Genomic DNA, 22,183 nt, shown 5'->3' on the forward strand with positions numbered 1-22,183 from the left:
CCCCCAAGTCAGTGCCCGGATCATCTGTTAAAGTCACTTTATTAGGGTCTTGGGGGCGGCCAGGAGAGGGTCGGGGCCCCGCTGGGAGAACTCTCCGTGCCGCCCTCCCTTGCCCCCTCCATCCCCCCGTCTGCCCAGAGGCAGGCACGCGTGAGGTCGTCTGGTCTTCGGGACGGCCAGGCTTCCCGCCGAGTGGCCGAGGCCAGCTTTCGGACCCAGGAAGGCCTGCCGGGCCCCTGGAGGCGCCCCGAGTCCAGGCTGCGGCCAGCAGCGATACCCGTCCCGGTCCTGACGCTCGGAATCCCGCGAGCTTTCACAACCAGGGGAGGCTCTCCTTGCCCACGATGGGGTACACGTGCCACATGACGACGCCCGACGGGTTGATGACCACCGTGAAGTCGGTGTCGCGCGTGAGGCCGCTGATGACGTTTTCCGTGTAGACGTCCTGGGCCTGGAGGAGGAGGCGCCGCGGGCGTCAGAGCAGCCATCGCCAGCGTCCGAGCCCCCCGAGACGAGGCCCGCCACGACTCACCTCGTACAGCGCGTGCCCGGTGAAGTTGAGAGCCCCCAGGGAGGTCCGGTAGCGGTAGGGCATGTCCGTGCGGCGGCTGAAGAAGACGACGGCGCTGGCGTCCTTGGACAGCGGCCGCACGAACACTTCGATGTGGTGTTTGGTCTGAGGGGGACAGAGAAGCCGCTCGGTCCCGGCTCCCCGGCGGCGCCCGCCCCGGGCTCAGGGCTGGAGGGACCCCCTGAGCGTGTGGCCCCAGGCTGCCCCCCGGCCCCTACCTTGAGGACTCTGCGGCCCTGGATGCCCAGCGGATCCTGGTTGATGCGGATCATGAGTTTGTTCTGCAGGATGTCCACGTTCTGCGGCGAGATGGCGCGGAGGTCGGTGGACATGAAGAGCGGCGCCGCCAGCACCGTCCACAGGGCCATCTGGGCCTTGGCCTGCTCAAAGCTCAGCCCGTAGTTGCCTATAAGTAGCTGAGGGACGAGGAAGGGGGCGGCCGCTGAGTCGGGCCTGGCCTCGGGGTCTTCTGGGCGATGCCCCCGGTGGTGTGCCCTGCGAGGGGCCCCAGGAGCCTCAGGCCCGGGGCCTGAACCCTTATTCGGAGCTCGTCCTTGGAAGGCTGCTGGCCCCCGAGGGGTCTGGGGGGCCCGGACACGCGCTGCCCAGAGAGCCAGCACCCCGGAGGGAAGGAGGCGACCCTTGGTGCCTCCAGGGTGGAGACGGGGGTCCAGGCACTGGCTAGGGAGGGGCCAACCCACGGGAGTGCAGGAGGCTCCTGGGAGAGGGAGGGCAAGAAAGGGCAGCAGATGGCTGGACGGCAACCCCCCCCTCCCATCCTGCACACCCACCCGGGAGGGGAGGAGAAATGGGCCTGGGGAGACCCTCAGCCTGGGGGACTCCAGGGACCGAGGTGGCAGCTGGAGGATGAAGCTGAAAACAGGACCCCAAATGGCGAAACGGGGTACAAGCCTTGAAGGGCGGCCCGGCAGTCGGGAGACCCAGGACCTCGGGGGACCTTCCTCCCGTACAGCCCCAGGCCCGCACCATGTCGGGGTCGTTCCAGTGCCCAGGGCCGGCCATGGGCTGCAGCACGTCCTGGTGCTCCGAGAACCAGTCCACGATGGAGAGGACGCTCTGCCACGAGTCCTCGATGTCATCAAAGTTGCGCCACAGGTTGCAGATGTCCGCCAGGAGGGTGTAGTTCACCTGCAGGTCGGTGGCTGGGTCAGCCCGGCCCCCTCAGCCCCAGGCCAGCTCCCCCCAGAGAGCCCCTCAGGCCCTCCCCAGCCCTTCTTCCTGCTCACCTCCGGAGGGAGGCCCCCGTCGTAGGCCGGCCAGCTGCAGGAGTAGCCGATGGGGCGGCCGGTGTTGTTCAGGGCTTTGGCCATGGCGGGATAGCCTGGAGAGGTACAAGCACCCGGCGGTCAAGGAAGGCCCAACCCCGGCTTTGTGTCTCGGCCTGGGTAGGAAGCAGCGCCCGGCAACGGGGGCTCCGTGACTTGCCAGAGCCCGGGCACGTTGGGAATCCCCTCGTTCGATTCGGTGCCCGCTCCGGCCCCTCAGACCCTGCAGCCCTCCCGGCCCGGCTCCACCGGCCTCCGCAAGGCAGGCCACACACCCAGGGCGCGCTCCAGGCTGCTCGAGTAGCAGCCGTCCAGCTTGAGCATGTCCACTCCCCAACTGGCGAAGGTCTGGGCGTCCAGGGCCACCGTGGCCAGCGTGGTGCCCGGGTAGCCCATACAAGTCATGCTGCCCATGTCTCCGTAGATGCCCAGCTTCAGCCCCCGTGAGTGGACCTGCCGGCGGGGCAGAGAAGGGCTCAGGACGGGGCGGCCGAGGCGCCCCTGGGTGCCCCCCGGCCCCGCCCCGCCCCGCCCGGCTCACGTAGTCTGCCAGGGCCCGGATGCCGCTGGGGAATCTCTCCGGGTCGGGCACCAGGACCCCGCCCTCGTCCCGCTGCAGGGCCATCCAGCAGTCATCGATGTTGACGTAGACGTAGCCCAGCTCCCTCCAGCCGTCCTCCGCCAGTCGGTCGGCCATGGCCATGAACAGGCGCTCGCTGCGGGAGATGGGAGCCCTGCTGGGAAGGGGCAGCGGGGGCTCTCCCGGCCCCCCAGGGAGCTCGGGCTCCTCCCCCCACCCGCCGGGCCAGGCCTCGGGGTGGCACCCACTTGATGCAGTTGTCGGGGTCCTCGTGGCAGTTGATGCTGCAGCGGTAGCGTTCCCAGGCCAGCCAGCCCATGGGGGGGGTCCGCATCAGCCCGTTCTCCAGAGAGAAGCCTGGGGCCACCAGGGCCAGCAAGGCCACGAGGAGCTTCATGGCCCAGTCCTGGGGTGAGGGGAGGGGAGGGGTGGGCCTGGGGCACCTGGGGGGAGGAAGGCGCAGCAGAGCCGGGAGCTTCCCGATCCCCAGGGAATGGGGAGAGCAAATCTGGGGGGCACCAGGTTGCCCCCTCCATCCGTGAGGTGGGCAGAACTGGCAGTGCCAGCCTGGCACTGAGACCAGTAGGGACGGGGAAGGTTGCCGTGTCCCCCTTTTGCATCCCCCCACTCTATTCCCCAATTTCTCCCCTCCTTGGAAGGAAAAGGCCGGGCCCTTAGGCATGGGAGCTCCCCTCCTCCAAGAAGCCGGCCCAACCCTACCATTCTTGGCATTCCTCCCCACTCCCACCCCGGGGCCAGAGGCCGCTCTGTGCCCTCCCGACAAACCAAGGACTCCCTCCGGCCTAATAACGGCCAAGCTCCACCCGGCGGGCTCCTGCAGGCACAACTAGACCCACCCTCAGGGACAAAGCCCACCTGGAGCTCCCACCTCCAGGACCCTCCATGGCTCCCAAAGGCTTTCCTCCCCAGAACCCCAAGCCCATTTCATGGAGGAGGGAACCCGGAGGCAGAAGGGAGGAGAGCCTGGGGACCTTCCTGGGGCTTTCCCCTGACAAATGGGGAAGGGGAGCTTGGAGGTTGTCTCGGCCGGCCGGCCCCCTCGTTTGACGGCAGAAGAAACTGAGGCACGGAGAGGCTTGCCAGCTTCCGGCTGCTGCTGGGGGGGCCTTAGAACAGATTGAACTTCCTTTAAACTCAAGGCGGAGATGAAGACAGACCGGCTGCCTGGAAGGGGTCAAAGTCTGAGAGCCCCGGGGGTCCTGACACCTCCAGATGGGGAAACTGAGGCACGGGGCGAGAGCAGCGCAATCCGTGAGCATCGGAGCTCCCAGGAGTAAAGTCCGGAGGACCGGCTAGAGAGGCCACCTAAGCCGAGCCCCTCACTTTACACGCCGGGAGGCTGAGGTCCAGGTCGCCCTCCCTTAAGGTCAGCCCACAGGGTCACTCACCTGGCCGGCTACAGCTGAGACCGCTCCTGTCAGCACCACTGAGGGAGGCTGGGGGGCTCTCCAGTACTTGTCGGGGACCCACGTGACCGCCCACCAATCAGGCGGCCGAGCCAAGAGGCCGGATCGACTTGCGTCATGCCGCCATCCCCACCCCGAGGGCCGGCCTTCCTCGCTTAGCCCGGGGGTGTCCGCCGCGGAGGCGGCGCTGCTGGTCCGGGCCAGCCCGGTTGCCGTGTCTTTCGGCTCGGGGGCTTGTGGCCGCCCGCCCCCGCCGGGCCATTTCCCCTTCCAGCCCCCGCGCGCGCCCGCGCTTTCGGGTCCGCTCTTCTCTGTCCGAGGCGAAGTTCGCCCCCGGGTCCTAAGGCCGCCGCTCTGACGCAGCGTGTGGAGGCCCTCTTACTCGGCGCCTTTTCCATTCGCTCCCTCCCGGCAGTTGCCCGTGCGGTCGCGCACTGCCCGTTTCCCTGGGGCTCCCTCCGCTCTCCCGCCCGAGTTCCTTTTGAGCCCCCTGGCGGACATCCTGGAACCGTGCTTGCTGAGCAGAGCTGCGGAGCTCGGCGCAAGCCCCTGAGCTCACCCCCTCGGCCCTTCTCAGCGCGCAGCAGCATTTCACGACGCCGTCATTCCGCGTCGCGTTCAGCCTGTCCCAGGGGACGGACGCGCCTCAGTTCCCAATTCTCGGCAACAAAGGCCCTCCTTCCCCCTCTAATCTCGTGGGGACGGAGGGCGACGCATGGCTGTAGGGCCCTTTGGACCCCTCCGTCTTGTGCTCCAGGAGGAGTCCCAGGGTCCTGTTGGCACCCCCTCCAACACCCAGCGTTGCCGGTCATGTTGGCCAGTCTGAGGGGGACTTGGAGCACTTTTCATCCAACTCTGAAGTTTTCATTTCTTCCTCTGAGGCTTTCCCTATCCCAAGCCCCCCCCCCACCCCCCCCCCAAGAGACAATAAGGAAAAAGACTTGAACAAGAACATTCATCGCGGGGCTCTTAGTGGTGGCCAAACATTGGAAAACGAGGGTCTGCCCTTCCATTGGGGAGTGGCTGAACACACTGTGGCACAATTGAATGTAATGGACTTCTCCATTAGTGGCAATGCAGTGACCCTGAACAACCCGGAGGGATCTAGGAGAAAAACCACTCTCCACATCCAGAGGAAGAACTGTGGGAGCGGAAACAGAGAAGCAAAACAACTGCTGGAATGGACATGGCTGGGGATGGAGACTCTAAGCAATCACTAACCCCAATGCAAACATCAATAATATGGAAATAGGTCTGGTTCAAGGACACATGTAAAACCCGAATTATGCCTGGCCTACAGGAGGGGGGTGGGAGAAGGGAGGGAAAGAACATGAATCGTGCAACCACAGAAAAATATTCTTCATCAAAAATGTTGACATCGAAGGCCCCTCCCAGCCCTGACATTCCTTGTTCTAAGCTCCTTCGCTGCCCTGACATTGTATTTGACGGGTTCTCGGCAGCACTGCCTCTCTAGGGTCCCCATCTCTTCCCCTTCCCTAGTCAGGGCCTCTCCAGGCTGTGGGTGGGAGGGCCCTCCTCTGGGCTCTGCCTCCCCCCCTTTTTCCCTCCATCCAGCTGCAGAACAAACCCCAGTGCTTGAGCTCTGCCCAAATGGGGCAGGCTCAGCCCTTCCCCTCTGCTGCTGCCTTTTTTCCCGCCCTCCTTTCTGACTGCCTTCTACACTGCTCGGGGATGAGGCTCTGGAAGAGTGAAATCTAGGATCCAAAGTCAGGTAAAGCTCCCATCCATTGCTCCTTCTGCAGTCCCTTGGGCACTAAGTTCAAGTTAGGGGTCGCTGAGCAGTCCTGGGGTGCCCAAGGCCCCGAGGGCTGGAGTATGTGTGTTGGGGTGGCGGCGGTAGGGGGAGCTGCCACGTGGCTCCCTGGGAAGGCCCGGGGCCTGGACTCCCTGGGCCTCTCCTCTCCCCTATCTGTCTAGTTGGGTCCTGGAGGAGAACAGGGAGGAGCCGCCTTGCTCTTGCCCTGGGCCCCACTCCCCAGAAGTCAGTCTTGGATCCCTTCAGGGGAGCCAGAGGGAGAGAGGGAGGGACAAGAGAGGAGAGTCACATGCCTGGAGTCTGGGAGGATCTGGGTGCCCTCAGGACTTGATGAATCCCAGTTTAGCCCCTGTTAGAGCTGGACAGGACCTGGGATGGGGGGGAGAAGGGGGCAGAGCCCTCATCTGAACTCTGGGCCAGCCATTTCCTTACTGGGGTGACCTGACCCAGCTAAGCCAAGATCCTTCTGTGCCTCCACTTCCTCCTTTGTAAAGGGGGAGAGGCTGGACTAGAAGAGTTCCAGAGCCCCCTCTGGTTCTCAAGCTTGCAGACATCTGTGATTGAGCCCATTGTTTAAATGGACAGCCCCTGAGCCTCTCAATGGGCCTCGGTTTCCTCATCTGTAAAAATGAAGCGTTTGGACTCCTTGTCCCAATTGATGATGTGATGCTTCGGTCAGTAAACACGGAGTGTCAAGTAGGTGTGGGCCCTGAAAACATGGTTGAGACCAATGATATCAGCCTATTTGCTGTAGGAGCAATGGGGCCCTCTCTGCTCTAGGGGCAGGACCTTGGGGCCAGTGTCCTCCAGATGGCTGAACCCCTCTGGCACTCCCTTGTCCTCCACCCTAGGGACACACAGAGAGGTGGCTCAGGCTGCCAGGGAGAGGGCCTGCCCCAGCCCTGGAGAATCTTCTGGAGGAAGAGAGAACATTGTGGGCCTGCCCTGAGACTGGAAGCTACTTGGGGCTGCCTTTGCCTTTCTTCCTACCCTCCTCCCAGCCCCCTCCATTCCCCAGCCCATGCCAGGCACTTAATGCTTTTTGACTCTCAGATACCTGGGAACATCATGGTTGGACGCCCTTTGTCAGGACTCACCCTACGAGAACTGGAAAGAGATAAATGATAATCCACACCTAGAGAATACCTAGACCAGCTGGGAGATAAGAATGCCCTAACTGGGATGTCCTAGCCTGGGAGGGAGAGCAGTGTTCTCTCAAGGGCCTCTCCCCACCTTCATCCCAGGGGTCCCAGGCTGCCCCTAGCCCCATCCCTCTCCTTTCCTAAAGTGAAGAAACTGAAGAAGCTGAAAGGGATCCTGAGAGAACCCTTATTTTACAGGTGGGGAAACTGAGGCAGGGCAGGGACCAATTTGCCAGTTGACCAGGACTACAGTTGTTTTTCTGGGGTCATCCCTGCCCTATAGCCTTGTGATCCCCAGAGTGTCAAGGAGGGCACCAGAGGTGAGGTCATAGGCTCCTAGACTGAGAATTGCCAGGGACAGTCCAACTTCACAGTCTTTCATGACCTCATTTGGGGTTTTCTGGGCAAAGGTCCTAAAGTGCTTTGCCATTTTCTTCTCTGACTCATTTTACAGGTGGGAAAACTAAGGCAAACAGGGTTAAGTGACTTGCTCAGGGTCACATAGCTATGAAGTGTCTGAGACTGAATTTGAACTTGGGTCTTCCTGACTCCAAGCTCCGCTCTCTATCCACTGTGATACACAGCTGCCCATACTAGGTCACAAAGCAGCAGTATTCGAACCTGGTTCTTAATGATTCTAATCACTTGTAGAAGCAGAATCAATAGGCCTTGTTGAGAGGGAAAGGGAGAGTCAAAGACCATAAGATTTTTGGAGGTTAGTTGGTCCAACCTTCCCATTTGACAGAAGAAACTGAGGCCCAGAGCAGTCTTGCCTGCAGCCATTCAGGGAGTAAATGGCTGAGCCAGGTCACATGACTTCTGATCTAGGGTTCTTGCTGTCCCTTCTCATTTGGAACAAGATTTCTGAAAAGCTCCTTGACCAGGAGGGACTGGGACAGCATCATCAGTTGGGGAACACTGACTAGACTTCTGGGACGGGCTCACTTGCCCCTCGGGGCCTCAGTTTCCCCGCCTGTAAAATGAGGGTTTGATTTTCTTGACACCCTTACTTTGGGCATCTCTGTTCTCCTGGGAACAAAAAGGGTTAGATTCTTTCTGACGGTTCCCATGAGCTCACTCCTCATTTTACAGATGCAGAAACCGAGGCTGAGAGGGGCTGGGCCTCCTCTCTGTGGCCCTGAGACTGAGGGGGGAGGACCCCACCAGGGGTCACTGGCCGGGCCCGCCCCCCTTCCCTTGGCATCAGATTGGGCACATCTGTGGGAAGGGGGACACATGGGGCTGCTCTTGGCCCTTGGCTCAGGCCTCTTCGCTTCCCTCCTTCCTCAGGGCCCTGGCGGGCAGCGGTGCCATGAAGCTGAACGAGCCCAGCGTGGCCCACTACGCCGTGAGCGGCTCTCCCGCTGACCACGAGGGTTTCCTGCGCCGCTGCAGCAGCCCAGGCCCCCGGCAGCCCTCCGCCCCCAGTGCCAGCGGCTCCTGCCCCCGCTGCTGGTTCGTCCTCAAGGGGAACCTGCTCTTCTATTTCGAGGGCCGGGAGAGCCGGGCCCCCCTGGGCCTCATCGTGCTGGAGGGCAGCACCGTGGAGCTGTGCGAGGCCCCCCAGGAGTTTGCCTTCGCCATCCGCTTCGCCAGCCCCGGCGCGCGGCCCTACGTGCTGGCGGCCGAGGACCAGCAGGACCAGGAGGCCTGGCTCAAGGTGCTCTCCAGGGCCAGCTTCAGCTACATGCGGCTGCTGGTGCACGAGCTGGAGGGGCAGCTCCGGGAGATGCAGCTGGGCCCGGCCTCCCGAGCTGCCCGCTCGCCCCCCCGGCCTCCCCCCGAGCCAGAGGACGGCTGCCCCCCGCTTGGGGATGGACTGGCCGAACGGGATGAGGGCGGCCCGAGGCTCCCGGCTCCCAGCACCCGCCGGCGCCTGGCGGACAGCTACCCCTGGGGCCCGGCTGGCCCGCCCCTGAACGGGGGGGACAGCCCCGTGTCCCCCGAGACCTCCTGCTTCTCCAAGCTGCACGGCTGGTACGGCCAGGAGATCACGGGCCTCCGCAGGGAATGGCTACAGGCCAGGGCGCTGGCGGGCCGCCGGGCCGTGAAGGGCTCCTGAGCCCGAGCCCGCAGCCTGGCTTACCCCTCCCCCCAGGGGATCCCGGACTGGCCCCCAGGACCCGCCTCGGACACTCCCCCAGGCTCCACCCTGCCTGACCGGGGCCCCGTGTTACTGAGGAGGCCAACGAGGCCCAACCTGGGCACTGGGGGCACCACTAGACGCTCATTCTTACCATCGGGACCAGGAGATAGCGGAGCCTGAAGCCAGGGAGGGCTGGTCCTGGGCTACCTCCTGCCCCCGGCCTCCTGCCCCCAGCCTCCTGCCCCCTGCCCCCGGCCTCCTGCCCCCTGCCCCCAGCCTCCTGCCCCTGGCCCCTGGCCTCCGGCCTCCTGCCCCCGGCCCCCAGCCTCCTGTCCCCAGCCCCCGGCCTCCGGCCCCCTGCCCCCGGCCTCCCGCCCCCAGCCTCCTGCCCCCTGCCAGGCTTCCCCCCCCCCCCCCCTTGTCTGTCCTGCTCTTTGGCGACCTCTGGTGGGCAGGGATGGGGACTGACCGGGGGTTCCTGGCTGGAGCAGATCCTGAAGTCCTGGAAGGAATCCCCCCTCCCTCCCCCCAGAGGCTGACTGGCCCCCAGCCACACAGCTGGGCAGTTTGGGGCTGCCTCGGGCTGCTAAGGGGCCGGAAGGGAGCCTTAGCCAAGAGTTGCCTCCCTGCCTCCGGCTTTGCTGGGAAAAGATGGCGCTGCTGGCCCCCGCCAGGAAGCCTGGAGGCTGACTGGGTGAGGGCGAGACCTGGGCGGTGCAAAGGGGAAGGCCGGCCCAGGCCCCTGGGCGAGCAGCTGCCCTCCTGGAGTTTCCTGCGCCCTGCTGAGTTGCTGTGGGCTGGGGGGGGGGGCTCCCCAGATTTGACAACTGGCTGCACCGCCCTCTGCTGGTGGGGAAGACGTGCTCCCCAGCTTCCTCCCTCCCGGGTGGCATCCCCTCAAGGAAGCCCCTCACCCCTGCGGTGGAGCCAGCCCTGGCCCAGAGAAGTAGCTAAGCCTCACTCTGGAGGCAGGTGGTAGCCTAGTGCACAACATGCTGAGGGCTGAGTGTGAATCCAGCCTCAGACGCAGTGTGTCTCTGGGCAAGGCACCTCCCTGCCTCAGTTTCCCCAACTGTAAAATGTGGCTAATCATAATAGCCTCTTCTTCCCCAACGTGGTTGTAAAGACCAAATGATCTATTTGGAAGGGTTGGCCCAGGGCCTGGCCCGTAGTAGTGGGGGCTCTATAAATGCCCCCCACCCCAAGGACCCCAGGGGGACCGTGGGCTGGGATGTGAACAGATGGCTTCCTCTGACCTTCCATTATGATCGGGCTGCCCATAGCGGGCCTTCTCAAGGAGACTTGGGAACCCCGCAGCTGGGTAGAGGCCCTGGCACACGCTGCAGAACACTGTCCGGGGGCGGGGGGAGCAGCCTGACCACGGGGGGCTCGGACCCAGGGCCCACGCCCATGGGTTTTGTCAAGAGCTGCAAACACCCAATAAAGGCTTTGGCCATGAAGCTGGCCTCCTTCTTCCATCTGGGGGTGCCATGCTGGAGGTGGTGACCGCGGGGCAGAACTAACTGGCATTGCCCTTCTCTGGCCCCCACCTCTGGTGGCTGGTGCCACTTTTATTATACCCACTTTACAGATGAGGAGACTGAGGCACGGGGGGGGGTGTGAGGTGACTCGGCTGGGGCACCTCCTGTGCCTCAGTCTCTTCCTTTGGCAAACAAGGCGCCCAGGGTCCCTTCAGTGTCTGAGACACGTGGTCTCTAGGGCTCCTCTGTAAAATGGGAGCCGCGGTCACGGGTCACAGCTGGGTCCTGGTCGGGGCGGAGCCAGGCTCTCGATAACGTCACCACGCAGGCCAGAGCAGAGGTCGGCGGCGCGCAGGGGCGAGGTCCGGGACTCTCGCTCGAGGCTATCGCGAGAGCCAGGCCCGGCATCACTTTCTGGGCACACCGGCCGGCGGTCCATCCGCGAAGCCGAGGTCGGGGACGCGAGATGTCGCTGGGAGCGGCTCGCTGGGTGGTGGCGGCGGCAGCCGCGCGGAGCGGGGCGCTTGGGCCTGGGCCGGCCGCGCGGAAGGTCGGGAGCGGCCAGGGACAGGGCCGGGCCCCGTCACGGCCACTCATTGCGACCCGCAGCGGAGCCATCTTGCCGAAGCCGGCCAAAGTGAGTGAGGGGCGGGGCGAGGTGTGGCTGCGGCGGGCCAATGGCGGAAGCCGCGGGGTTCGGGCGGGGCCCGGCCGGAAGCAGCTGTGGGCGGGGGTCGTGGGGGGATGGGGCCCAAGACCCCTGGGCTGGGCAGGGGTCCGAAGCGAGGCTCCTGGAAGGTTCTCCGAGCCTTCTGCCGCAGCCTCCCAAGGAGTCCTGCCTGGCCAAGGCGCCTCCTTGTAGCTTCAACTGGGGAGCTGGGGCCCTGGCATGGCTCGCTCTGTATGCTGAGCCCGGCTGGGATCCGGACTCCCCGCTTTGGGGGGCGGTGCCTCTTGACTTCTCCGCCGGCGGGCCTTGCTGAGAGCTGGGGTCCAGGGGCTGGCACTGGGGCACCCCGAGACCTCAGCGCAGCACCCCCCCCAAGCCGAACCCATCCGCTGACCTCGGGGCCCAGAGCCTGTGTTCATGATCGGTTTTCTGTGGGGGAGTTGCGGGGGTCCCCCTACCCCAGCTCTAATCCCCCCAGATGTCCTTTGGCCTCCTGCGGGTGTTTTCCATTGTGATCCCCTTCCTGTACGTGGGCACGCTCATCAGCAAGAACTTTGCAGCCCTGCTGGAGGAGCACGACATCTTTGTTCCAGAGGATGACGATGACGACGACTAGAGGGTAAGCCCAGCCTTTCCTTCCCAGGGTTCCCTCCCATCCAGCCTGGAGAGCTGGATCGGCCTCCTCTCTGGGTGGGGCCCCAGGCTAAAGTGCTGGGCTAGCCTGTAGAGTGCCCCAGGAGTGGCCGCAGCCTTGGCATAGACCAGTGATGGTGAACCTTTTAGAAACCGAGTACCCAAACTGCAACCCTCACCAGCACACACTCCCACTGGGTTGCTGGGCAGAGGGGTGGGTGATGGGAGAAATAGCTTCAGGTGTGGTGGAGGAAAGGGGGAGCAGAACACCCCCACACCCACACACACACATGTGCCATAGGTTTGCCAACACAAGTTTAGGCTGTTGGAAGACATGGAGCAGTCATTCCCTTCATCATCCATTCATTCAGGGACCTGGGCCACACCTGGGGGTGGGGGGGGAGCTGAGGGTCTGTTCCCTGAGGCAGCACATAGTAGGTACCTGATCCTTGCTGATGGCCCTTGGCCCCCTCATCTCCTTGCCCACCCCACTGCCCTCTGCATTTCATTGACTACTGACTAACCACTGCAAGGGGGAGTGGGCACCTTCCAGGAAAGGCTGAGCCCCAGAACATTTACGCAGGGCCACAGATTCCTGTCCATCAAGGGCGGCCTTTCCTTGGCTCCCCCAAAGGGCAAACCAAAGGTTGGAGGAAGGCCCTTCCTAGCTTTTAAGTAGAGGTTGCTGTGGCAGAGGGATTCCTTTGGGTGTCCTGGCTGGCTCTGGGACCCTGTGGATTTGGCCTTTTGACTGACTTTGCTTTGGTGGGCAAAGCTGAGCTGGAGATTGGCCTAGAGCCGTAAGAGGGGCTGGGATGACTAGAGGCGTCCTGGAGAATTCCCCAGAGTTGGGAGGCTCAGCTCCTGCTCCCCAAGCCCTCCGCCCTTAGGTGGGAATCCCCTCCGAAATAAAGGGAATGCAATCTTCAGTTAGAAGGGCCCCAAGAGAAGAGGGCAGGGAAAGAGCATGAATCATGTGGCCCGAGAGGTATAGTAATGCCCTCAGGGTTACCAAACCCTGTATGTGAGGGCCACTCCCCTATCTTTTACAGGCTCAAAGCTGCAATGACTTGCCACAGTCACACAGCCACAGTGTAAATCAAAGTACAGGCTTGCCAAGATTGCAAACTCAGGACTTTTCCTGCTCTTCCCACGGTGTCCTGGCCAGCTAGTCTGACCTTCCAATGATAGGAACGGGAGCTGATGGTTTCTTATCATAGATTACAAAGTGCCTGCTTCACTACAACCCTTTGAGGGGGGTAGGGCAGATGTTCTTGGTCCCATACTACAGATGAGCAAACTAAGGCTCCAAGAAACTGAATGACTTCCCCACTGTTGTCACATGAGAGCCAGTAATTGGGAGCCAAGACTTGAGTCTGTTGAGTCCCCAATTTAGTAGTTTTTGAATTATTCCAAAGAAAACAAATCTCCCACAGAAGGAGAGGCCCCATTTAACTCTTGCCCAAGAGATGACTGGGGGTAATCCAGCTGGGCCCTGGGGTGGGAGTCACAAAGAGAGGCCGGTGGGCTCTGGGGGGGGTCCTCCGAGCACAGCCTGTGGCCCGCCCCTCCCACCTTCAGGGGCCACTGAGTCCTTCTTAGAGTCGCTGACCGGTTACGATCCCAGGCTGTAGGACAGGAAGAGCTGGCATGTTTGTGCGCGCGGATGTCCTCCTCTGAATGCAGCCATGCTTTCCACTGCAGGGCGCACTGGCCACACAGAGGGGGTGGTCAGCCTTCTGATGCTCAAGCTTCCGGAGGGAGCCACCAGGCGTTTTATCAGCGGAGGGACCGAGGACAAAGGCTGGCGTTCCCTGTACGGCCCAGTGGGTGTGGTGTGTCCACCTTGTTAGCCCAAGCTCCCTCAGGCTGCCGCCCGAGAGCACTTGAACTATGAATAAATGTCACTGTGTGACAGGCAGTGGCAGGACTGCCCGTGTCCGTGTATGCTCGTGGGGTCTAGGGCTGAGGCCTGGGGGAGCCAGCTGTGCAGGCCCCAGGCCCACGCTGGAGGGGGCAGTCCCCTGCAGGGAAGCTGATGGCAACTCCAGGGAGAAAGCCTGAAGGCAAAAAGGGTTTTGCTTGGAACCCATGGCCCAACCTCAGCAGGAAGAGAGGCCGGAGACCTTTTTTTCACCCTTCACCAGGGAAGCAGCAGGCAGGGGTCCAGGACGTGGAGCCTGGCATTCTGCCGGGCCACCAGCCCCCACGTTCCCTTCTCCAGACCTCAGCATCCTCTTCTACAAAGAGAGACTGAAGGCCGGGCAGCTGCTCAGGGCACAACTGGCCCCACCGCAAAGAAGGTTCTCCGACTCTGAGGTTTTTGTTCTAGCTTGCCCTTGCCCTGGGCCAGGTTTATTTTGGACCTAGAAGGAGAGTTGGGAGTTTTGTCTTCGCAGGCAGTCTCGGTCCCCTTTGCCCCACTTGGGGCTCTCGTCCATCTCTTCTCAAGGCGGCTCCTTTGAATTCTGCTTTTTGTTCCATTAATTCATCAGCACTTATATTTTGTCAGAGAGCATTTATTTCTGTCATCACTGCTGGCCCGGAGTCTCACAGAACGGGTTCCGCCCACTCCTTTCCCCCTCTGCCTCTTGCTGGTTTCAGACCAGGGCTTTCAAAGGGCCCTTAGGGAGTGAGAGCACCTTGCTGGCTTACGGAGCTTGTGCAAGGCTTCCCAGAGGCCTACCTCGCGCTCAGTGGCACGTGGGCGTCACCAGGGACACAGCAACCTGTCCAAGTAAGTCAGGAGGGAGCCCGTCACAGTGAAGAGGCGCCGAAGCGACTAGAGAGGCTGCATGAGCCACAGCAAAGGCATCAAGGCTATGATGAGTGGGAACAGGGCCCGGATCTCTTTTTCATCCTTGCCCAGGGTGCACACAGCCTTACGCTGACCGACCCTCTTGGGAGAAGGAGCCGAGTAAATTGGTTATCCAAAGGGGGCTCGGCTTTTTCAAGCCAGTATTCTGTGGCAGGAGTGGCAGGTAGACACTGTGGAGCCCAAGCTCAGGGAAGGCTTCGGCACTACAGATGTGGGGGTGGGACCCCGCAAATGGACACCCAAAGTCGCCCAGGGTGCTCCAAGCTTCCTTCCCCTCGTGGTTTTATGAGCTCCAAAATACGGCCTCTTGGATATACTCCAGAGCTTTCTAGGGAAAACGTTCTCCCGTTTCCTTTGCCCCAACCTCTGGCTTATCAAATGAGCTGCCTGCAGGGCCAGGTGGGCGGTGAGCCAACCAAAAGCACCCTGGCCAGGTACCCCGAGCCGGCCCCAAGCCTTTCTTTCAGAGCCCTAGATGCAGGGAGAGGGGACAAAGTTAGAGGAAGGTCACATCTGAGAATTTATTTGCTATAGTAGAGTTAAATATCAATGCAGCCCTCTCCCCAGCACTGAGTCACGGGTCATGACCAGCATAGAATTTGGAGAGGAAATCTTTGGGTCTTGGGGCTTCCGTTTCGTGGAAGAATCGCATGACGTGTGTCCGCTGTTTCCACACCTTAATCGTCTCCTCCAGCTCCATCTTTCCCTGCACAAGGAGGAAAGACTTTCAGTGTCGGGGCCTGGGGACAAGCTGCTAGGCCAGGGAGATGCTTGCAAGCCTCGCGGGACAAGCAGGGAGGACTACTAGCTGCCCCTGCAGCCCCACCGGGCTCATCTCCCACTCCGGGTTGATGACAGCCCTAAGGGGAGGCCTGTGCTCCCCCTTCCTCCTGAGCCTGCTTTGGCCCCAAACAGGTCTCCTCCCTGGGTTGGCACTGGCCAGTCCCTGTGTGTGTTGGGGGGGGGGGCAGTCACAGTGACATGCCTTCACAGCTCTACCCCAAAGCCCCCCTCCTGCAGGAAGCCTGGGCAGATCCCCCCAACCCACTCTGTTTCAGACTAGTTTGTAGTTCTTCTCTTCATGCTTCCTTGGTACATTCCGAGGCACCAACTCTGGGCCTGAGCAAGTCACATAACTGCCTCGGCTTCCTCATCTGTCAGAGCCACTTCCCAGGGTGGCTTGCAAAGGGCCAACAGGGCCCGGCACCCGCGGGGCTGCCCTAGCACTAGTGGGGGTGGGCATGGCCTGCTGCCCTTCCAGGGGCCAAGGCCTCGGGTTACCTTAATGACCAGAAGGTCGACCACCCGCGGGTCCGTGACGTGGGCGTTCTTCAGGAACATTTCTCGCACCTTGTCCCGGCCCTGCTTCACCGAGATGTCCAGCTGGAAGAGGTGCACTGGGGGGAGGAGTCGGACGTCAGTGCTGGGACCACCAGATGGGGGGTGGGCGCAGAGCCCGCCTGAGCCCCCTCCGCGGGGCACCGGAGCTGCCCGGGCCGCTGACACCACCCTAACCCCGCTCGCCTCAGTCCCTTCCCCTTTGGCCCGGCTCCTCGGGGCCTGGCCCTTTAAGAGTCACGACCTTGACCGAGAGCGCCGCCGGCCGCGACCCCTCACCCGTGGTGGGCACCTCGCGGTACCAGGCCCGGTACAGCTCCCGCACCCGCCGCTTGGCCTCGGCCAGGTCCCGACTGAACACCGGCTTCACGGACGTGCCCACGGCAGCCGCTGCCCGGCCCACTCCGCTCGCCGCCATCTTGGCGCAGCTGCCGCCGGCCTCGCTCGGGAGGGAAGGGAAACGCCCCGCCCGGCTCGGTTATTGGCCGCTGCGGACGCGAGGGCGGAGGGAGAGAGAAAGAAAAAGCTCGGGGCTCTCTGATTGGCCGTTGGCCGAAGCCGATGCGCTCTCAGCGCGGGGGGTAGGGCGACGGGAAGCCGGGTAGTCTCGGGGCTCCCTGATAGGTTCGAGGTCCTGGGGGGTGGGGAAAGGAGCCGAGACACGCGTGCGCACGCGCTCGGGCTCAGCCACTACCCAAAAGGCGTTGGGGCGTGAGGGTGTGCTCGGGCCGCCCAGCGGGGGGCGCCACTCTCTTCCGGCTCCTGGGCTCGGGGTGGGGATTGGGCACCGCCCACGGGAGTGCAGATGCGCCTACAGATGGGGAAACTGAGACCTAGGGAGGGGCAGGGGTGGGCCCAAGGACCGGGCTCAGCCCTCCTTTTACAAATGGGAAAACCAAGGCTCGGGGAAGAGGTCTCCCCAGGGTCGAACCGTACTCAGCCCGGCAAGCTTAAGGACCCCAGACCCAGATTCCTGGCCTAGTAGGGCTTTGCCTCTCCATCCAGGTCCCCCGACCCGGGGCTCCCTGGCAACGCTAAGCCCCTACAGCCGGAGCCAGAGGACCCCTATCTACAGCCGATTGCTAGCCTGAGACCCCGCCATTGTGCCCTGGGGCACCATGTTGTTGGGCGAGGTGGCCGAAGCCTGTGGGGCTTGCCGTGGCTGGGACTCCGGTTTATGAGCCCCCCCTCCTTCTCTGTTTCCAGGGGTCCTCTTTGGGCCACCCCTCCTTGTTTGGGGGCTCAGCACAGGCCTAGGAAATGTGGCCGGGTGCCCGGAGCATGTTCGCTTGCATGTGGCCATCGTGTGTGTGTGGGTCTGTCCTGCCACCCTCCCCCTCCCCCTCCCTCCACCCCTCGGATCCCTCTTGGCTCTCTTCTCTGGGCTCCCCCACGCTCCGGAGGTCCCAGAGGAGTGGGAAGCTCAGCTCGGCAGGCAGGGAAGACCTTAAGCCTCTCTTCCGGACTTGTTGCGTTCTCCAGGGGACCCCCAGGACCAACGCTCTGAGGCACCCACTCCTGGGGCTCTCGTGGCACAGGCCTGCCTTCTGGGTCTCTTCTGGGCTATGCCAGGGCCCTCCTCCAGCTTTCTGGGGCCTCCTTTCTCTTGGGCCAATCAAGTCTGTGTCAGGAAAGAGGGGACCAAACCTCGGAGGGGAGGGAGGCCGGGCAGGGCGCTGGCGGGCACCGGCTTAGCCTTGGCTCTTTGGGGTCCCTGACCCGAGGCAAGTGGCTCCATTGACCTTCGTAGGCTTCCAGCCTCTTTATCCACACAATGAGACCTTTGATGACTTGACCTTTCCCGCTCTAGCTGTCTGCCAAGCTTGACGCCCAGTCAAGGATGCCCACAGGCCAGACGCCCCTCCCGGCCAAGGAAGCTTGGCGACCAGCCGGTCATCGGCCTAGAAATCCAGTGCGAGGCAGCTGGGTGGCTCTGGATAGAGCACCAGGCCTGGAGCCAGGAGGATCTGGGTTCAGATCTGGCCTCAGACACTTCCTTGCTGTGTGACCCTGGGCGAGTCACTTACCCCCAAAGGCCTAGCTCTTGCCACTCCTCTGTCTTAGAACTGATACTCGGGCAGAAGGTAAGGGTCCAACTAACTAAATGACATCATAAATTCACCTGGTAACTTTCCCGCTGTCTGGCTGGCTCTGCATCTGTTCTTAGCCCCTGGTTTCTGTCTCAGTCTCCTGGAGTTTGCCTTCCTGGGACTCCCGGACCCACTGGCTTTGGCCTCTGGCCTATACTCACTTGGAGACTCCTTTGGAGAATGTGGCTTTGGAGCCTCAGAACCTGGGTTCAAATTCTGACTTGGCCACTTCTCTGCTGGCATATCTTTGGACACATTAAGGACCCAGCCTTGGTTCAGTGAAAAGGACCCTGGCTCGGGAGCACGTCTCTACTAGTTGGGTGACTTTGAACAAGTCACTTCATTTCTTCAAACCTCAGTTTCCTTATCTGAAAAACGGATGGTGTCTCGGGGGCCCCTCCCACCCGTGACCAGGCCCCCCTGTAAAAGGAGGGGGCTGGACCCACTGAGCTCTCCGTCCCGGGGTCCAGTTATTCTGGCTGTGCCTGAGGGGCCGCTCGACCCCAGGCCGTGCCGTTAGACGGGCCCCTTGACTCCCTGGGCTGAGCGGGGGCTGCTGGGCCACCTCCCTGCTGGGCTGCCCTCGTCCCTGGGCTGAGCTGGTGATCCTGGGCCGTCATAAAGCCTCCCTTAATGTGATGTCACACTCAGGCCCGAGGCCCTTCCTGGGAGAGGCAGCAGCACTGAGCAGACCCCAAAGGCCGGGCCAGTGGACAGCTGGCCGCGAGGATCTCTCACCGGGGGGCTTGCGTTTGGATATGGTCCTGTCCCGCGCCGCAGCTCAAGCCTAGGACCAGAGCCAGAGATAGCCAAGGAGCCGCGCGGCCGTCGGGCCGGAGCTGACATGACCCAGGGATAGGCCGCAGCTGCTGAGGTTACCGAGATCCCAGCCCAGGGTAAGGAGGCCCCAGCGGGCCAGCCGGGCGCCCCAGGACGGAGGCTCCCCGCGAGGCTCCTCGGGCCTTCGAGGCGATGCGCTGTCCCTGTTGGCTCCAGGCTGGCCCAGGCTCACCCAGCGGGAGTGTCTGAGGCCAGCTTGGAGCCGGGACCTCCGGCCTCCAGGCCCTGAGCCCGCCCGCCCCAGTCCCTTCCATGGTGGATTTTAGGCGTAAGCTCAGAAGAGGCCCGGAGGCCCTGACCTCTCCCCTTTCCTCCCCAGACTGAAGATGGTGCTGATTTTGTGTTGCCCGAGAGAAAGGTAGAGTATGCGGTGTGAAGCCCCAAGGCTCACCAAATGGGAGGGGCGGGATGAGCAAGATGGCGGAACTTCCTGCCCATCCTCCCACTTCCTTGAGTGGGCTCCCCGGGCCTCATGGTGCTGAGGGTGAGGCGGTCCATGGAAAAGACCAACTCGTAGGGGCTGGGTTCAGATTCTGCCACTTACTCTGGAACCTGAGGGAGCCTCAGCCCCCTCATCTGCTAACGAAGGGGTTGGGGGAGAAGACTCTGAGGCCTGGCTTAGCTCTAAGGCTGTGAAGAGGAGGGGCCCAGGCCTAGGGCGGCGAGGCAGGGCTGCGGGTGCGGGGGAAAGACAGGGGCCGTGGAGAGCCTGAGCCCAAGGCCAGCAGCTTTACTGGGGGGCCCGAGGGGGCACGGCTGGGGCCATCTTTCATGCCGTTCCCTTTCCCAGCTCCCGTTCTAGGCACCCGAGTGCTGCAGGGGCCCCCCTGGATCTGGGAACCTGGAAGCTAAAGGGAGGGGGCAGCCCGGGGGCTCCGGGGATGGAGAAGCAGGCCTGGAGAGGAGAGGTCCTGGGTTCCAGTCTCGCCTCGGCACCCCCATTGCCCAGCCCTGACAACTCTTCTGCCTTGGAGCTGATGCACAGGCCTGACTGCAGGATAGAAGGGACGGAGAAAGAAGGAGGAACGAAGCCTCGAGTGCTCAGGCTGAGCCGAGCTGGGCGGGCGCAGAGCCAGAAGGGCCAGGGGAGGGGGAGCGCCCCAGAGCTCCGACGGGTCTGTGTGACCTTGGGCAAGTCACTAGTCCCCCCGGGAAGAGGCCGCCTCCCCGCTTGGGCCAGACTCCATTGACTCTGCTTTCTTTTCCAGAGTTTCCAAGTCCCTGTATGTGATGCAGCTTTTTATACTGGCAGGTGAGGGAGCCGCCTGGACCAGGGGCTTGCTGTGGCTCCCGTGGTCCCGCGGTGGTCCTGGGGGGCGGGCCTGGCCGGCGGAAAGGTGACGTCATCGGCTGGGGGGGCTTGGAGCCGTGAGAGCCCCCCGGCCAGCTCTTCTGCGCTCATTCTAACACCCGGCTCCCCCCAACACCTCCGTGACTCTCTTACCTTCCCTTTGGCAGAGGGCCGGGCCAGCCTGGGGGCTAAAGGAAGGGACTGGCCCAGGGTCACACAGCTAGGAAGTGGCTCAGGACGGGCCCAGCCTTGGCAACAGCGGGGGAGGGGCCAGTTCCCAGGGCTCCAGGAGGGCAGGGTCCGAGGGAGGCGGAGGACACGGGGACTGAGCGCTTCTCCCTCTGCCCTGGCCGCAGGCATGGTCTATTATTTCTTCCACGGAAGACCCGAGAAAGCCTCTGAGGAGAAGCACGGGACCCTAATGGACACACAGGTAGGGCCGTCGGGCAAGGTGGGCACCAGCCTGGGGTGCCCGAGGGAGGAGCCCCACCCTAACGACTAGCCCATTAGACAGAGGAAGAAACTGAGGCACCTAGTGCAGTGCACCGCACTGCCGCAGGAGAGTGGTCTGGGCCAGGCACGTGACTTGCCCAGGGTCACTCGGCCACCCACGGCAGCCCTGAGCCAGCTTCCCTTGTCTTCCCCCCAGTGCATAGGGGAGACCTTGAGGCCTGTGTGGGGGCCCGAAGATAAGTGCTATCCAGTGACCTGGGTAAGAGCCTGGCGGGGTCCCCAGGGAGGGCTGAGGGCTTGATGTGGGGGCGGCTGGGCCCCTTCTCTGATCCTTTCTATTCTTGCTCCTTCCCACCGGCTCCCCACAGAACCACAGAACCGAGAACCTTAAATGGCGAGCAAAGCTGGTAAGGGACAGCGAGGCTCCTCGATGCTCCTTTGGGAGCTCCTTGGAGGGGAGGGAGAGGCTCGGACCCCAGTCCGGCCTCAGGGCTTGTCTGCCTCGCCCTCAGCCTTCCCAGAGGACTCCGAAGGTCACAAGCCCAATGATGGCCGCTCCCGAGGACCCGAAGGACCCGAAGGACCCGGAGGACTTCACGGGCAAAGCGGAGGAGCTGGGCCCAGCCCCGCAGGTGAGGGAGAGCCGGGGCTGCAGAGGGCTTCCCGCAGACACACACGGCACAGAGAATTTGGAGCCAGGAGGCCTGGGTTCAGATGCTCCCATCAATGCCCTTGAGGGCCTCAGTGTGCCCATCTGTAAAATGGGGGCACTGGACGTCTGCAGGGGGTGTTTGCGTCGTAGGAGACGGAGAATTCTGCTGATGGGGGGCCCTGGCCCAGGCCCGGCCTCTCGGGGGTCTCGGGGCCTTAAGGCTCTGCTGACCCGGGGAGGCCTGGGCCCCTCCTCCCAGATCCCCTCCGGGGCCAAGGATGGCTTCCACAGAGCGTGCCAAGGCTTCCCTTGGTCTGTGCCAGGCCTGCGAATGAATGGATGAAGGTTGACGATGGAGCCTGCCATGCCACAGCCGGGGAACCCCCATTTCTCTGTGCTTTAAGGGGAATGGGTGGCTTTCCCGCTCACCAAGAGGGGTGCCATGTGGGGAAACTGAGGCCAGGAAATGCTCCACAAGTTGTGGGGTCACACAGATTTGAAGCTGTTTCAGGCTGAGAGAAACCGAGGCCCAGACAGTGAAAGGGACCCAACTAAGGTCACACTGCCTGCTGTTGAGGCAAGAGCTTGAACCCAGGTCTCTGGGCTCTACACCTGGCAAATTCCAGACCTCCCCAGGGGGAAGCCGGAGCTCCGACACCTGTCAGCAGAAGACCTGGCTTAGCCTCCAGGACAGCACCAAGAATGCAACCCTGAGGCCAGGGCTGGCAGGATGGCAGGGGTGGGACAGGTCTGTCTGCTCCAGTGTGCTCGTCCCCATTGGGGGAGAGGGAAGTCTGCCCCCCCCATTTTACAGGGGAAGTGACTTGGCCAAGGTCACGTGGCAATCTTGTGGCCAGCCGGGCCTCTGCTTCCTCTACTGGCTCTTTCTTTGTCCCGCAGGAAGATAAACCGGCACAGAAGGAGGCTGCAGTCTATGGAGGTGGTAAGGCCAGCACTCCCACCCCACATGGCCACGAGGTCCCCTGGGCCTTGCTGTCACCCCAGGGGAGGGGGGTTCCTGCACCCCATCAGCTGCGCTCCAGGACCC

The 22,183-nt window shown here is 62.8% G+C and overlaps 4 protein-coding genes across 7 annotated transcripts; 2 read left to right on the forward strand and 2 right to left on the reverse strand.

Moving 5' to 3' along the window:
* Positions 1-22: 22 nt before the first annotated feature.
* NAGA (alpha-N-acetylgalactosaminidase) lies at positions 23-9,556 on the reverse strand. Of its 3 annotated transcripts, none has more exons than XM_056797466.1 (9): positions 9,339-9,556; positions 2,686-2,843; positions 2,399-2,573; positions 2,133-2,310; positions 1,819-1,913; positions 1,559-1,720; positions 790-987; positions 533-676; positions 23-451 (listed from the first exon to the last, which is right to left on the reverse strand). In XM_056797466.1, exons 2-9 carry the CDS (start codon positions 2,832-2,834, stop codon positions 314-316), a joined length of 1,239 nt encoding a protein of 412 aa, XP_056653444.1. In that variant the 5' UTR covers positions 2,835-2,843; positions 9,339-9,556; the 3' UTR covers positions 23-313. The 3 variants fall into 3 exon arrangements, with proteins under 3 accessions (XP_056653444.1, XP_001371622.1, XP_056653443.1); XM_001371585.3 differs by lacking the exon at positions 9,339-9,556 and adding an exon at positions 3,847-3,973; XM_056797465.1 differs by lacking the exon at positions 9,339-9,556 and adding an exon at positions 3,430-3,717.
* Positions 4,563-9,175, forward strand: PHETA2 (PH domain containing endocytic trafficking adaptor 2). Its single transcript, XM_001371488.4, has 2 exons — positions 4,563-5,596; positions 8,074-9,175. Exon 2 carries the CDS (start codon positions 8,096-8,098, stop codon positions 8,843-8,845), a length of 750 nt encoding a protein of 249 aa, XP_001371525.1. The 5' UTR covers positions 4,563-5,596; positions 8,074-8,095; the 3' UTR covers positions 8,846-9,175.
* A 1,048-nt stretch (positions 9,557-10,604) lies between the features above and the next one.
* SMDT1 (single-pass membrane protein with aspartate rich tail 1) lies at positions 10,605-13,583 on the forward strand. Of its 2 annotated transcripts, none has more exons than XM_001362864.4 (3): positions 10,605-10,987; positions 11,499-11,639; positions 13,358-13,583. In XM_001362864.4, the coding sequence occupies exons 1-2, from the start codon at positions 10,817-10,819 to the stop codon at positions 11,634-11,636; spliced, it is 309 nt and encodes a 102-aa protein (XP_001362901.1). In that variant the 5' UTR covers positions 10,605-10,816; the 3' UTR covers positions 11,637-11,639; positions 13,358-13,583. The 2 variants fall into 2 exon arrangements, with proteins under 2 accessions (XP_001362901.1, XP_007502867.1); XM_007502805.3 differs by having other exon boundaries at positions 10,676-10,987; positions 12,706-13,583.
* A 1,384-nt stretch (positions 13,584-14,967) lies between these two features.
* NDUFA6 (NADH:ubiquinone oxidoreductase subunit A6) lies at positions 14,968-16,475 on the reverse strand. Its single transcript, XM_001371415.4, has 3 exons — positions 16,089-16,475; positions 15,753-15,868; positions 14,968-15,177 (listed from the first exon to the last, which is right to left on the reverse strand). The coding sequence occupies exons 1-3, from the start codon at positions 16,225-16,227 to the stop codon at positions 15,046-15,048; spliced, it is 387 nt and encodes a 128-aa protein (XP_001371452.1). The 5' UTR covers positions 16,228-16,475; the 3' UTR covers positions 14,968-15,045.
* Between the last annotated feature and the right edge of the window lie 5,708 nt (positions 16,476-22,183).

The sequence above is a fragment of the Monodelphis domestica genome, chromosome 5 (assembly GCF_027887165.1).
Source record: "Monodelphis domestica isolate mMonDom1 chromosome 5, mMonDom1.pri, whole genome shotgun sequence".
NCBI lineage: Eukaryota > Metazoa > Chordata > Mammalia > Didelphimorphia > Didelphidae > Monodelphis > Monodelphis domestica.

Bases quoted from the DNA above. Each gene is read 5' to 3' on its own strand.
- NAGA (XM_056797465.1), bottom strand. From the start codon at position 3,717: ATGCTCACGGATTGCGCTGCTCTCGCCCCGTGCCTCAGTTTCCCCATC. The intron at 2,844-3,429 runs GTCCCCAGGCTC...CCCTCACCCCAG, and splicing joins CAGGGGAAAGCCCCAGGAAG to GACTGGGCCATGAAGCTCCT. The intron at 452-532 runs GTGAGTCGTGGC...CTCCTCCTCCAG, and splicing joins CCGGGCACGCGCTGTACGAG to GCCCAGGACGTCTACACGGA.
- PHETA2 (XM_001371488.4), top strand. From the start codon at position 8,096: ATGAAGCTGAACGAGCCCAGCGTGGCCCACTACGCCGTGAGCGGCTCT.
- SMDT1 (XM_001362864.4), top strand. From the start codon at position 10,817: ATGTCGCTGGGAGCGGCTCGCTGGGTGGTGGCGGCGGCAGCCGCGCGG. The intron at 10,988-11,498 runs GTGAGTGAGGGG...TAATCCCCCCAG, and splicing joins TCTTGCCGAAGCCGGCCAAA to ATGTCCTTTGGCCTCCTGCG.
- NDUFA6 (XM_001371415.4), bottom strand. From the start codon at position 16,227: ATGGCGGCGAGCGGAGTGGGCCGGGCAGCGGCTGCCGTGGGCACGTCC. The intron at 15,869-16,088 runs GTGAGGGGTCGC...TCCTCCCCCCAG, and splicing joins CCGCGAGGTGCCCACCACGG to TGCACCTCTTCCAGCTGGAC. The intron at 15,178-15,752 runs GTAACCCGAGGC...CTCCTTGTGCAG, and splicing joins TCGACCTTCTGGTCATTAAG to GGAAAGATGGAGCTGGAGGA.